General features: G+C 35.3%; 2 protein-coding genes across 2 annotated transcripts; one reads left to right on the top strand and one right to left on the bottom strand.

The window, feature by feature from the left end:
- The first annotated feature begins 57 nt into the window (after window positions 1–57).
- Window positions 58–8,227, top strand: LOC128162774 (E3 ubiquitin-protein ligase TRIM23-like). The gene is made up of 10 exons (XM_052826151.1): window positions 58–173; window positions 471–767; window positions 1,312–1,590; window positions 2,150–2,332; window positions 3,640–3,855; window positions 4,288–4,422; window positions 5,391–5,520; window positions 5,943–6,053; window positions 7,166–7,290; window positions 7,519–8,227. The coding sequence occupies exons 1-10, from the start codon at window positions 99–101 to the stop codon at window positions 7,696–7,698; spliced, it is 1,731 nt and encodes a 576-aa protein (XP_052682111.1). The 5' UTR covers window positions 58–98; the 3' UTR covers window positions 7,699–8,227.
- Window positions 8,228–8,295: 68 nt separating this feature from the next.
- On the bottom strand, window positions 8,296–12,933 carry LOC128162771 (uncharacterized). The gene is made up of 2 exons (XM_052826149.1): window positions 12,820–12,933; window positions 8,296–10,452 (listed from the first exon to the last, which is right to left on the bottom strand). Exon 2 carries the CDS (start codon window positions 10,450–10,452, stop codon window positions 8,719–8,721), a length of 1,734 nt encoding a protein of 577 aa, XP_052682109.1. The 5' UTR covers window positions 12,820–12,933; the 3' UTR covers window positions 8,296–8,718.
- Between the last annotated feature and the right edge of the window lie 658 nt (window positions 12,934–13,591).

Below are 13,591 nucleotides of genomic sequence, written 5' to 3'. Positions count from 1 at the left end.
AAAGTATTTTTAATCAATAAAGTAAGAAATAAAACTCGATCCCTGTTATCAGGGTAGCGATTTTTAATGGAATGAAATGAGAGACTTCCGGTTGTCAAATGGCTTGTGGAACGTCGCCAAATATTGGGTTTTATATGAATGCAGGAAGATCGAGCGATGATTATACAGATAATGTAATTAGTGAAAATTATTTGTTTTGTAGGTACACAACGATTTGTGCGTTGACATACACTATTGTGTGATATCGTCATTTTAATGTTTGAGGAAATTCGGATTTAATTTACATTTTATAAACAACAACAACAATGATATTAGAATTAACTGTTTATTGTAAATACTTTTAACATTGTTCCTCTTAAACCCAATTTTTCATTTTTTTTTCTATAAACTGTTTGTATAAAAAATACACTCATTGGTTTATTTTAATTAATTTAAAGTTAATCTGAATATTACATGTATCTCCCTTTCAGACAATCTTGGAATGTAGAGTTTGCAATGAAGTCTTTCGTTTCCAAGGCGACAAGGTCCCCGGACTGTTGGTCTGTGGTCACACAGTTTGCCACCAGTGTCTGACGCGCATTCCCCTCCATGGCACCATGCTCAACTGTCCATTTGACCGACAACCAACACAGATTGGAGACTCGGGAGTCTGGGGGCTGAAGAAAAACTTCGCTCTCCTTGAACTTTTGGAGAAACTCCAGTACCCAGTGCCAGGTCATACAAGCAAGACAAGCTTTACAGAGGAGAGTTTGGCTAAAGAAAGACAGGTATGGAACTGATGGAGGTAGCTGCAGATCTAGATATGTAGCTCACTGGTCTGTGAAGATGACCAGGTCATCTTCACAATATCAAGAAACTAAAGGCCTTGTCATTGTGAAGATGCTCACTGGTCTGAAAATTTTTTTAATGGAAAACCAGAGAGCTACAGTGCCATCCACTGAAAACAAATTGTATTTTTTGCACACACAAAAGTGCGCTTTTACTTAATTTATTTCTTTGTTATTTATTTCTGTAGCTAGCATGGAAGTTTTTTGTATATAGGACAAGCTCAGTAAAGTTAAATAGTTTATTGTGTAGTTAATTGTAATTATTCTTTACAATTAGACCCCTTCAGGATAACTGCAGTGTTGCTCTCCTGCGAGGTGGATTTATAAATTTTGACAAAGTTTTTGTTGGTAGATAATAAAATGACATAGTATAAACAAGTTAAGTGACTGATATTTCAACAAACTACTGGTATGTCAAATTTGTCTTGCGAATGATCATTTACCATGAAAGAGTCTGTTTTCTTCAACTTTCAACTACTTTCAGTTTGGTATTCCCTGTGATGAGAATGAACTCCATACCGCCATTGTTTTCTGCATTGTCTGTTGCACCCACTTGTGTGTGGAGTGCTCGGAGCAAACTCACTCAACAAGAACACTCACCAAACACAAGCGAGTACCAATCTCGGAAAAGCCCAGGGAGAACCCAAAGTGCTCCTTCCATCCGATGCATCTGGTCGAGTTTGCCTGTCTTGAGGAGGAGTGTAAGAATTCACCTCTGATGTGTTACATCTGTAAAGACTACGGGAGGCATGTCAAACACAGGGTGAGACTTCAGGGGAGAGATTGAGAGGATAGAGTTAGAGAACTAAGTAATCAATAAGGATAAAGTGTTACAGAAAAAAAGGAGAGGGAGATTTAGAGATATGAGTAATAGAGCAGGAGGTAAAAGATAGAGTGAGTATAGACAAAAGAAGACATAAAAGAGGAAAGAGAGAAAGAAGAGTGAAAGATAGGAGCAATAGGAGAGGAGATGCATGAAATGGAAAGAGAATGTGAACAAAACAAAGGGAAGAAAGAGAAATTTAAGAGAGAGAGAGAGAGAGAGAGAGAGAGGGTAGGAGAGAGAGAAAAAAGGAATGAAAGAGATAAGTAATAGGAAGAGAAAGATGGAAAGAATCTGATTTACTGGTAGATTTAGAGGTGAACTATTATGAGTATTATTCACACAAAAAGTTCTTTATCTAGCTAGTTGTGAAATGAGCTATGTCTTCTGATTGATATGTCTACTAGAAATTGAGTACAGATATGTAACCAGTTTGGACATTATAGATGAAGGTAGAAGGAATTTCATGAATATCTCAAACTATCACTCTGTTTTACAGCACACCCTTCTAGAGACAGAAGCAGAAAATGTCAGACGATCCATCACCAGTGCTGTCCTTCACATTCGTTCATTCGGCGAAGAAGTTGCTGAGTCAGCAAGGAAACTGGGTCAGACCATTCAGCAGATCGAAGGGGGAGCACAGGTTGTTCAGAGTGATGAAGGGTCCAATGCAGTTCAAGGGGTGAGCTTTATTTACACGAATTTCCGAAGTCCAATGGTCACGCCAAAGTCCAGTGGTCTGTTGGCAATGCTGACGAATCAGATGCCAAAAATTAATGGTGATGGTTTAATAATGTTAGTGATGTTATGTCATGAAGTCGTCATAGGTAATGTCTTATTAGCAATTCAAAATCATCATGTGAGACACCATCAGAGTTCATATCGGACTTTGGTGCGATCATCAGACTTTAAAGCCTCATCATTTTGGAGTCCTATAAATATACTGCACAAAATTCTATATGTATTAATAACCACACCAATTATATATATATTATATATAGGGATATATTGTCTTGAATCAAATGAGATATTAATTAAGTGTTTTTTTCAATTTGTTTTCCCGTATCTGCTCCCTCAGAATAGAAAAGCCTTATTCCATTTTTAAACATTTGAAATGTTATAAGTTTTAAACGATTATAACCAAGTCTAGAATTTGTAATTGTCTTGGTCACATTTTTCTCAATTATAATTCATTCAGCTCTGTGAATGAGCTATAGATAGAGAAATAAAAATATTCCATCAAAATATTCTCTGGCCTAAAACATCAAATATGTACTGTACATGTACTGAACAAGTACATAAAATTTAGTAATATTTAAAAACAAGAATTAATCCATTGGGAGGGGGGGAGGGGTGAGAGGTGGAGGAATAGTCATGTAGATATTGCTTCATAAATACTTTATCATTATGATACATTTCTTGTAATATTTTGTAAAATTTTTCTTTATTTTTTTGCTCCTTGCTTTAAAAGAGCCCTGGGGTTCAGTTCGTTCCGTTCAAATTTTCTTTTTCTATATTTGAATTTAATAAGTGTATTGCCTTCCAACATAAATTGGGACCCTGCAACACTTCCCTTGTTGTTACATGCCTCAATAATTGTGAGTTAACACAAACAAAGTGATATTATTTTCTACAGAAGTTATCTCTCTTATCAGAGGGACATTCCACCTTAAAGCTAGATATTGAAAATCAGTAATTTGATTTGTCTTTAATTTTTAATACAACAGTTCCCACAGATTTATCCCACAGCTTTGTCACACAAACATATTCATTTACACTGTATCTGGGTTTTTTAAAAAGAAAATATTGGAAAAAGTTAAAGATAAAAATTTTGGGGGGGGGGATTGAATTTAATTAATTTTTGAATGAAGAAATGAAAATTCGAACAAAATGCTGAAGCTAAACTTTTGCAGATACTGTAAGGTGACTTTGGGATTTTTGTTTATTTTCATCTTTTAAAGCATTAAACACTATCTCTCTTATTCAAAGGTTCAGGGAACAGCAGAACTTGCCCGTGGAAAAATCAAGGCTCATTTCGACGAGCTACGCACAACACTGAATCGACAGGAAGTTATTGCCTTGACGACGGTGGATGCTCACATCCGAGAGAAGTTGTGTATGCTGAGGCAACAACAGGAGGACATGGCGACGCTTCTGTCACAGGTGTCAGCTGTGTGTCATCAGTGCGAGGGAACGCTTCAGCAGGTTGGTCCACAACTAAAGCCTTTTCAGCAGATAGGGTGCTTACAAGTGCTCACTATTAAAATCCCTCTCCTTTCATAACAAATTTTTACAAGTGATTGCCATTATTTCTTTCCCTTGCAATATAATTGTTTGCATTACTCATGAGTGCCACATTCGCTGAACAGGCCTCTGGTGAACCTTTTTCTAGGCAATGCAAAAGTTTTTTTGAAATTTATCTTGTTAAATTATACAGAACGGTATCTCACAGGATGACACAAAAGTTTCATTACACTTGTTTGGTACAGGATGACACAAAAGTTTAATCATACTTATCTAGTACAGACTGACACAAAAGTTTTATTTTACTTGTTTGGTACAAGCTGACACGAAAGTTTTATTATACTTGTTTGGTACAGGATGATACAAAAGTCTTATTATACTTGTTTGGTACAGGATGACACAAAAGTTCTGATGGCGAAGCATGATGTCCAGATGATGCTGGAGACGACCCAGAAACAGCAGCAGCAGTTCTCTGACATACCCGACCAGCTTCCTCTAGATCCCAACATCCCCATCACCTTTACCAAGGTCAAATTTTATACATCTATATGATCCTGTTTCTTAAATAGATAGAAAATATGATAAGGAAGTACAAAATACAGTATAACCTGGCTCTGCAGTCACCAATTATTTTGAATCATTGAACTCGGTCGTCATCTCAAATCCTTAACAGAAAAGGGCATAGGTTTGAGGTCAAACCTCAGACCTTAGGCTGAGTATTGACTTGAGGAAGTAGGTGACAGCAGAGTCTGTTTTGCTAATTTTTGTGGTCAATATCAACAAGGGCCACTTGCCATTGAGATAATAGATTCTTACTCATCAACGCCTAAGAGAAATGGGACTCAGCATATAGTTTTTAGGCTTAAATTGACCTTTTATGTCAAATTTGCATTGAACTATAATTGGTAGGCATATTTAGAATTTATTGATTTAGATTATTTATGATTATCAACAATTATCAAATATAACAAAATCAAATAGAACAGGATATTGAATAATATTTTTTGAAATGCCAAACAATTTAGAATTGAACTTTTTGCAGTGTCAAAAAATGTAAAAAAAAATTTACAACAGTGAAATTAAATGATGAGTGTTTATCTCTTTTAAGTCCTAATTAAAATTTTACTGAAGCTATATATAACCCACTAAATAGTGCACAGCATGATATAGCACATATCAAGGTTCAGATCAATTTCAGGCCCTGCCTTCACAAATTTGTCTTATCAAGAAATCTCAGCTCAAATCTGATTACTTACCTCTAACTTATGCACTTATGACAGTAAGATGGGTTCCAAAACTGGGACCACATGTCTCAGTTGGTAGAGAACCTGACTAGAGATTCAGGGGATACAGGTTCAAATCCTGGTCTGGTCTGTCATTATTTTCCCATCAAGTGACACACTTATCTAAGAACTAAATAGAGTATTTTGAAAATGTTGGTGATGGACACATCAAAAATGCTCATAATTAATTTTTTTTATTCTAATTTTTTGCAGGACAACAGAGTACACATTGGACCAAAAATCGAGATGCGAGTGGTTATCTTAGGATTGGACGAAGCAGGAAAAACCAGTATTTTATTCAAGTTGAAGGAGAATGAGTTTATCACAACCATACCTACCATAGGTAAATACACAATCAATTCACCAAGAAATAGTTCTTGGTTGTTTCTTTAATGAGCATGTCCTGGAGATTTGCAGAAGCTGTCATCAGAAATCATTGTTTTGGTTAAGTTGTTAGAATGAGAATCCTGTCCATGAATTTTAAATATGTGGATTTAAGGAGGCTGGATATTCAACAAATTAGCATTCAGATTTACATGAAATTTTAAGATATGGTTTTTATAACTGTAAACTACTATTTAGTAAAGGAAAATTCCATATACCGGTATTTTACTTTTTTAAATTTGGTTATTCTTCTATATTTTTACATAGAGCTCTTCTTTTAAAGAGGTTAATACTGTCTAAAAATGGCCACAACCATCGAGCGCTCTTAATGAATTTTTTAAAAATAACTTGTGAGCTGCATGAAATATAAATGTCTTGCAGGCTTCAATGTGGAAACGGTAGAATACAAGAATGTCAAGTTCACCATCTGGGACGTCGGCGGACAGCAGAAAATCCGACCACTGTGGAAACACTACTTTTTCAATACTCAAGGTACATACTGTGGAACCACTTAACCACTGTACTACAGCTATCTCACTATACACAACTTTCCTCCAATATTGACAATGTGGATTCATTTAAATTAGTGGGGGACCAATTTTCGTGGATTGTGGGTTTTTGCTTATTCGTGGGGATATAAATTCGTGGATGTATCGGTCTTTAGTTTTGGTAAGAAACAAACTGTTTCAAAATTTATTCCATCCAGGATGTAAATTCGTTGCAGAGGGCTTCCCTCGAATACCACGAAAAATTGAGTCACCACAAATTCTAATGATTCTACAGTATACAACTGCCAGACAGAGACTTTGTTTTGTCAGGCCAAGCATTATTGTGTAGTGTACACTTCTCCTCAAAATAAAGTTCCTATGTGAAATGAAGTTAAATGAACTATTAAGTCTAGTTGAATATGAAAATCATCCTGTGCAATTACAGGATAGCTTGAAAAATGAAACATTTCCCATTAAAATTGACTGTTTCTCTAACCAGTTATTTTAGCTTTTATTTTGCTCTGACCTCTTATTTTGTCACTCTGTTAAGCATTATCTTGGCTGTTATTTTGCTGTGACAGTTACCATGTCTGGTACCGCTGTTAAATAGTTCCAACCTGGCCTGTTATTTTGTATGTGATGGCTGTTAATATTCCTTTTTACCTGTTATTTTGTCTGATACAGCTGTTATTTTGACCAACCTGATATTTTGCTCTGACCTGTTTTTCTTTTTGTATGAGTCAGCTGTTACTTTTCTTTTTACCTGTTGTTTTGTTTGTTGCATTTGTTATTTTGCCGAAAATGTTATCTTTCTATGACCAGTTATTTTGTTTGTTACAGCTGTTATATTTATCAAACCTATTGTTTCTCAGGTGAGCGATGTGGCACATGGGCCTCTTGTTACCTGTTATTTTGTCTGATACAGTTGTAATTTTGACCAACCTGTTATTTTGCTCTGACCTAGGGTTTTGTTTGCATAACAGTTGATATATTGCTATAACCAGGTTTTTTTTATGTCAGTTGTTAATTTTCTCCTTACCTGTTATTTTGTTTGTTACACTTGTTATTTTGCACAAAATGTTATCTTCCTATGACCAGTTATTTTGTCTGTTACAGCTGTTATATTTGTGGTGGACAGCAGTAACAGGGACCGTCTTGCTGAGTCTTGTAATGAGCTTGCCAAACTCGTCCAGGAGAAGGAGCTCAAGGAAGCCTCGCTGCTCATCTTTGCCAACAAACAGGTATCATATCATTTTCATTGTCTCTTTTTTTGCAGGATCATTGATAAAGCAAAATTCTTAAGATATCGAAACTAATTTTGAAATACAGGTCAGAGAACATTATGAAATTGATGTAATACCTGGTACCTTTGACGTTGACCTTTGAGCTTTGGCTCATATACTGAAAACAAGGACGATTTGGCAAGTGGGTAATTTTCACTAAATAAAACTGTTATTCTTTTGAATCAGGATGTAGACAACTGTATCAGCATAGAGTCAATCACGGAGAACTTCGGTCTGTTCAAGTTGTGCTGTAACAGGAGCTGGCACATCCAGGCGTGTGATGTCAAGAGTGGGCTTGGGCTTCAGGACGGCATCGAGTGGTTGTCGCGGCAGATGGTGGCAGCAGGGGCCTCAGAGTTCGCATGACAACCGCAGTGACCTCAGTGAAAGAGAGCTGTGATCTACTTGGCCATTCAATAGCCATGGCTTTTTTATGACCACAGCTCCCCTTTTTGTGGGGGAATCGTGGTTGTGGCGGTAGTTTGTGGCAGTCAGGACTGTGTTTTACAAAGAAAATAACAATTTACTAGTAATAAAATGTAGTGATTCATCACTTTCAAAATAATTTACTTCGTTAAACAAGTTCAAATGTAAAAAAAACTTCAAATCATTTGGAATAATTGTTAGTCTTGAAGATCACTCAATGAGCAGAAAAGCATTTTTTCAAATTTATTTTAAGTTTTATATAAAACTCATCCAAGTGCCTCTGATTTTGCTTGATCACAGAGCTCAATGTATGACAACAACAGCTCCCTCTATGAGAAAGAGTGCACAAATTTGTTATTTTGTTATTTCGTATACAGTTGTTGGACTTGTTATTTTGTTTTTCAGTTGTTGCTTGATTTTTTTTACATTATATGTGTACTATATCATCATTAAAACAATCAAAACTATTTTTTGTGTTTCAAGATTTTTTTATTTTATGAGTCCATGTCTTTTTCCTACACTATATAGTTTGATTTTAAACAATATTTTAAAAAGGGTTACTTATGTCTTTATTTTAATATGAATGTCAGGTTGATGATGAATTAAATGGGTAGGCATGAGCTGAAAGCTCAAGTGAGCTTTTCAAAACACCCTTTCCAGGTGTCTATCTGTCTTTTCGTCCCTCAATCTGTAAACTTTTCACATGTTGTGCTTCTTTTTTTAAAAGAACCATTGGGTCAATTTCATTTGTACTAAATAAGCACAAAGTATCCTTGGGTGAAGGGATTCAAGTTTGTGAGTAATGCGCCAAACCCTACAAGAGGAATATGATAAACAATAATTGTTATATTTTTAGTTTTCAAAAAAATCTCTTAGAACAAATTGGAAACATCTTCAGGTATTGAAGTGAAGATTAAAAGTATGTTCAACTCATGATACTGTTAGTGTAACATTGTATCATCACTGAAGATACTTGTACACTGTAAAAGTGTTGGAGTGACCTTGTCCCACAATAAGATTGTTCTCATCATCCGCACACACACTGCAGGGATACTCTACCCCTTGTTGTTTTGTGAGTAGTAGACACAAGAACTGACCGTCCTGATCCAAAAGATCAACTGTGTCACTGTAATAATCACACACCAGAATGTGTCCGAGGCGATCAGTACACACTCCTTGGGGATAAAACGTTGACCGCTGACCTGTATAGGAGAATCTGTGTTGTCCTGATTTATTCACCACCACTACAGCATCTTTGAGTGAATCTGATGTACAGATATCACCATTAATGTTTTCTGTGATGTAGTGTGGATAACTATACAATTTCTGTCCTTGGTTGTCCCTTTCTATGTTCCGTATATCTTTCCCTATCTTGTTGCACCTGGTGACTCTACCCTTTCCTTCCTTTATCAATCCCACCAGAATGTCCCCATTGATGTGGGAGGAGTGTATGCTAATTGGTACCCAGTCTCCCGTTTTAATGAATTTGGTGATTGTATTGTCCGGTGTTATCCTATTGATGATATTGTTGGAATGGTCTGTATAGATCAGATCCCCGTCCTGTGTGACTGTGTGGTTGCCTTCACTTCTATCATTTGTTTGTATCTTCTGTAGCCGATTCCCCTGTAGATCTGTTTGGACAAGGTTACCACTACCATCACTGACCCAGAGTCTGCCAGATTTACCAAGTGATATATGATATACTTCATCAAAACCTGGTACTGTGTACTCCCTGACTTTTGTGACAGAGGAAGACAGAGACAGTGTTTGTTTCACGCCAGATTTTCTTCTCTCCTGTTTCGTCTGTTTGCTTGTAGGTTTCAACTGTGTAGAGGCAGTCTCCATGGGTTTGATTTTTCTGATCTCTGGTTTAGTGTCAGGAATTGCTATTCTACCCAGCAGTTTGGCAACATCCTCCTTGCTATATTGACCAGCTGTAAATTCTGGAGGGACTGGTTTGATGGTCTCTGGTATGGGTCGGATTGTAAAGTGTTCAGAAAGTGGGAAAATGATGGGATTATTTTGAAGTTGAGTAGAGGACAGGTAGCCATGGAACTTTGTGACAAGGTCCTCAAGATAAGAGATGTAATCTTGGTGTGTTTTGTCTTGACTCTGAAGCATCTCCTTTAGTGACTCTTCCATTTTGTTGACTTGTTCTATATTATCTGATGTCACTTCATCCACCAGTTTTTTGAGAAATTTGGCTTCATCCCTCATGGATGATCTGATGTCATCCATGATTGTCTTTATTTTTGTGGCATCTATTTTTATTTCATTACGCAAATCTTTTGCCATGGGGATGAAGTACGCTTGAATTCTTTGGAATTCCTGACGATATGCTGCAGATTTTTCCGTATAAATTGTCTCCAAGTCGGTAAAGGAATGCCCCTTGTGGACAGACATTGTAGAGCACTTGGAGCATAAAGACGCATTGCATTCATCACAGAGAATGTCTATATCCTTAGTGGGGTGATCTCTGCATTTCTCAACTGGAAGCTGTCGTTTGCGTTCTCGGTAAGGGACTACTTCATGGTTCTTGGTTTCTGGACTCTTCTGATGTTCATCCCTGCAGTGTTCACACATAGGTTGGTGACAAGGATTGCGGTAGAAGTGGCAGTACCTCCCACAGTCTTCGATGCCACACATCAAAAAGTGCTCGGCTGTGTCGGGTATTTGTGATTCCGAAAGTTCCATCTATAAGTAATGATTTTTAATATGTGAGGTTTTAATGAAATTATTTGACTCTTTTGAAAATATTATGCTCAGTCAATCAAATTTAAATACATGTAGCAAGTGATAAAAAGGAGTCATGTATACTTTCAATTTTTCGCAGGCATAATTTGAAACTTAATCATAATCGAACTACTGAGATTCGGATTCTCATGTTTGCTTGTTGACACAGTTTCAGTAGTCTTTATTGGATAATTGATATGTTTATGAATGTATGCTCATTTATTTGAGTTTACATGTGGATTTTTTTTAACCTAACACAAATATTCATTTCGTATGTTTTACATTCAAAATTATACTTTTGCTGCTACATTCATTCTCGAGCAAAAACTTTTTAAATATTTTATTAACAAGATACAGTATTGTTCTTTGGGTGGCGTATTTGTATAGCGGAACCTTCTTTGAAGCTGATTGGTATTTTGTTCACTTTGGCACTTGTGCTATTAAGAGTTACATTGCTGATTTTCCTTCCTACCAACTTGTAAATGCAAATCCAAATTATTAAAAATGACTTTTTGAACATGTTTCTGTAACATTCGAATTTTTTATTTTACCATAAGACTCTCCGAAAAAGTGTTCAATACCAACGAAATAAAAAGAAATTAAAAGTTATATTTTAGCAGGTTTGCAGCAATATGTGGTACCAATATAATATAAATGTTTTCGCATTACTATTGAAAAAAGTGTTAAGATTTTTTGGATCAAAAATATAATTAGGATGTAGTATTCCGGAATACTACATTTGAGAATCCGTGGCCGTTGTTACTATGTCATTGTCCCCTAGACCACTACTTAACCTCCAGTGTTCCGAACAAGTCCAAACAAGTTCACGACTACAGTCTCGATCTGTTTAGAAAAAGACATACCTGGATAGTTTGCAACTCTCAGGCACGTAGTGAAAGGGGGGCAGACTAATCTTCACAAGTAAAAATAAAAGCAACTTTCCAAAATCTTCAAAATCCTTATCAGGGAGGGGGGGGGGGGGCTGGCATAGCATATCTATTTCTTCAATTTCATATTTTCATTCCAATTTTTTACATACTCCCATAAAATTGGGGGGGGGGGAGGGGCAACTCCATGATAATTCTATTTTTTATATGTTCATTTTAAAAACTTAGTTGCTTTGAGAAAAATTGGGAGGGGGGGGGGGCTCCTGATGCTATGTGCCTGACTCTTTAGAACTCTGCTTAGAGAAAAGGTAATGATTTTGTGTCATTTGGTTGACTGTAGACATGTTTTGTGACCTGTTAAAGTTAAATATATAGCAAACACTGGAAACCGAATTTGTGCAAACAATTCTAAGAGATATTTATATATACAATGTTTTTATTTGAATCATTTACAGTTTCTTGTCAAAAATACTCAATATGAAATTAAATTAAGGGGGATGCAATATGAAATTCGGAATTGACTTTTCTTTTTCATGTTGGTTTTGTCTGTTTTGTGCCCTGTGTTTGGTGCATTCTGATTACTCAGTATTCTGAATAGCTTTTTAGACAGAATATCTGGATTTACATATACATGTACGTTTGGTAAAGCATTCAATAAAGGAATCTCAATAAAAGAATTTCCCAGGGCTCATGGATAGAAGACGTACAAAAACTTTTTATATCATCATATACATATACATGTACAGGTATTATGAAAAAAAATCTCTTTGTTTTTGAACTACTTTTAAAACCTTATAAGCTATTATATTTAAGCAGTTCAGTGGTTTCTGATAAATGGAAGAAGTTATTGATTTTCTTTTTTATGTTTTATTCATTTTGGTAGTTCTTAATGCACTTTTTTCAGCATCTTTGTGGTAACAGTACAAATCAAATCTCTAACGTAAAGTACAACAATTTTATCAATGACGAATACATGTCCTTTTTAGTCACCTGTATCAAAAGTAGATTGTTCAGACCTAAGTGAGGTTTGTTTAACCATAACCTTTAAATGCAAATACAGTGTACTTTAATGATTTATTGTAGAGTTGCTGAAACTTATAATGAATATAACTAATAGTGCTTCTGAAGTGTTCATAACGGTAGGTGCATGATCAAGTTATATCAAAATCACGCCACGATCACCTGATAATACTGAAAAAAAATATTGTCCTTATCCGTTGACCCAATTCATTAAAATGTGTTTGTTATCGCTGAAATGCATCAAAGGTTTACTAAATTTTCATTAGTTTTCGATTTTGACATAACATACGATCTTTTAGTACCATGGAGCAGAAAATTAATAACGGTGGACGGATATCAAAATATCACCAAAATCTAGTATTATCCTTAGTTAAGAATATTTGTTCTGTTTGAAAATAAAAAGATTATTTATTATACTTACGGTATTTTTAAGTGAAATAATCCACACGTTAATACCGGTATATCTCTAGAATGGACAAATGGCAGGTCTATGCCAAAGTGTGTAAGAGAGATTTGAACGAGAGCTGTATTTATCTTCCTGATTGTTAATAAAAATAGACTTTAATCTCTCCCTGATATACTAACAATTGTAAACAACTACTTATCAATTTCAAATTTCACATACAGGTCTTAATGATTAGCTGCAATTTTAATTAAATAATATTCATTATATTGTAATATAAACACAAAAGTTTATTCTTCCTTCAGCAAAGAAGTTTTAATCAATCAATTTCATTTTCTGGAGGAACACTGAGTTGATTTCGTTTTAATATGTATTTATTTGTTTTTTCATTTGGGTCGTAATCACTTAAGTCAATTCTTTTTACACTTTACTATAGAGCGACCCTTCTACCCTACTATTTACACATTTAGATCACGAGACTCAAATCTAATCGAACACTTCTAACGATGCCGCACTAAAATGATTGAAACTGGTTATATCCTTTACATAGATGCAGTCTGTTTTACTAGTGATACTGAGGTTAATAATATAAAAATTGTTAAAACGTCATAATATGTTTTACGGTGCGACCGTTGGGGCGAGCACAGCATGTGATCAAACAATGAATTATAATAAATTAATAAAATAAAATTAACAACGTAAAATTTGAATGCCAAAAAATAAAACATACCTATTTTTCAGTAAATTTTCATTATTCATAGTTTATAAGATTTGTTATAATTTATTTATT

Source organism: Crassostrea angulata, chromosome 9, assembly GCF_025612915.1.
Source record: "Crassostrea angulata isolate pt1a10 chromosome 9, ASM2561291v2, whole genome shotgun sequence".
NCBI lineage: Eukaryota > Metazoa > Mollusca > Bivalvia > Ostreida > Ostreidae > Magallana > Magallana angulata.
Note: the sequence above shows the minus strand (reverse complement) of the source record. Positions and strands in the feature narration are given on the sequence as shown.

Coding starts and splice junctions, on each gene's coding strand:
- LOC128162774 (XM_052826151.1), top strand. CDS start 99: ATGGCTTGTGGAACGTCGCCAAATATTGGGTTTTATATGAATGCAGGA. Junction 768..1,311: donor GTTTGGCTAAAGAAAGACAG/GTATGGAACTGA, acceptor AACTACTTTCAG/TTTGGTATTCCCTGTGATGA. Junction 6,054..7,165: donor CTACTTTTTCAATACTCAAG/GTACATACTGTG, acceptor TGTCTGTTACAG/CTGTTATATTTGTGGTGGAC.
- LOC128162771 (XM_052826149.1), bottom strand. CDS start 10,452: ATGGAACTTTCGGAATCACAAATACCCGACACAGCCGAGCACTTTTTG.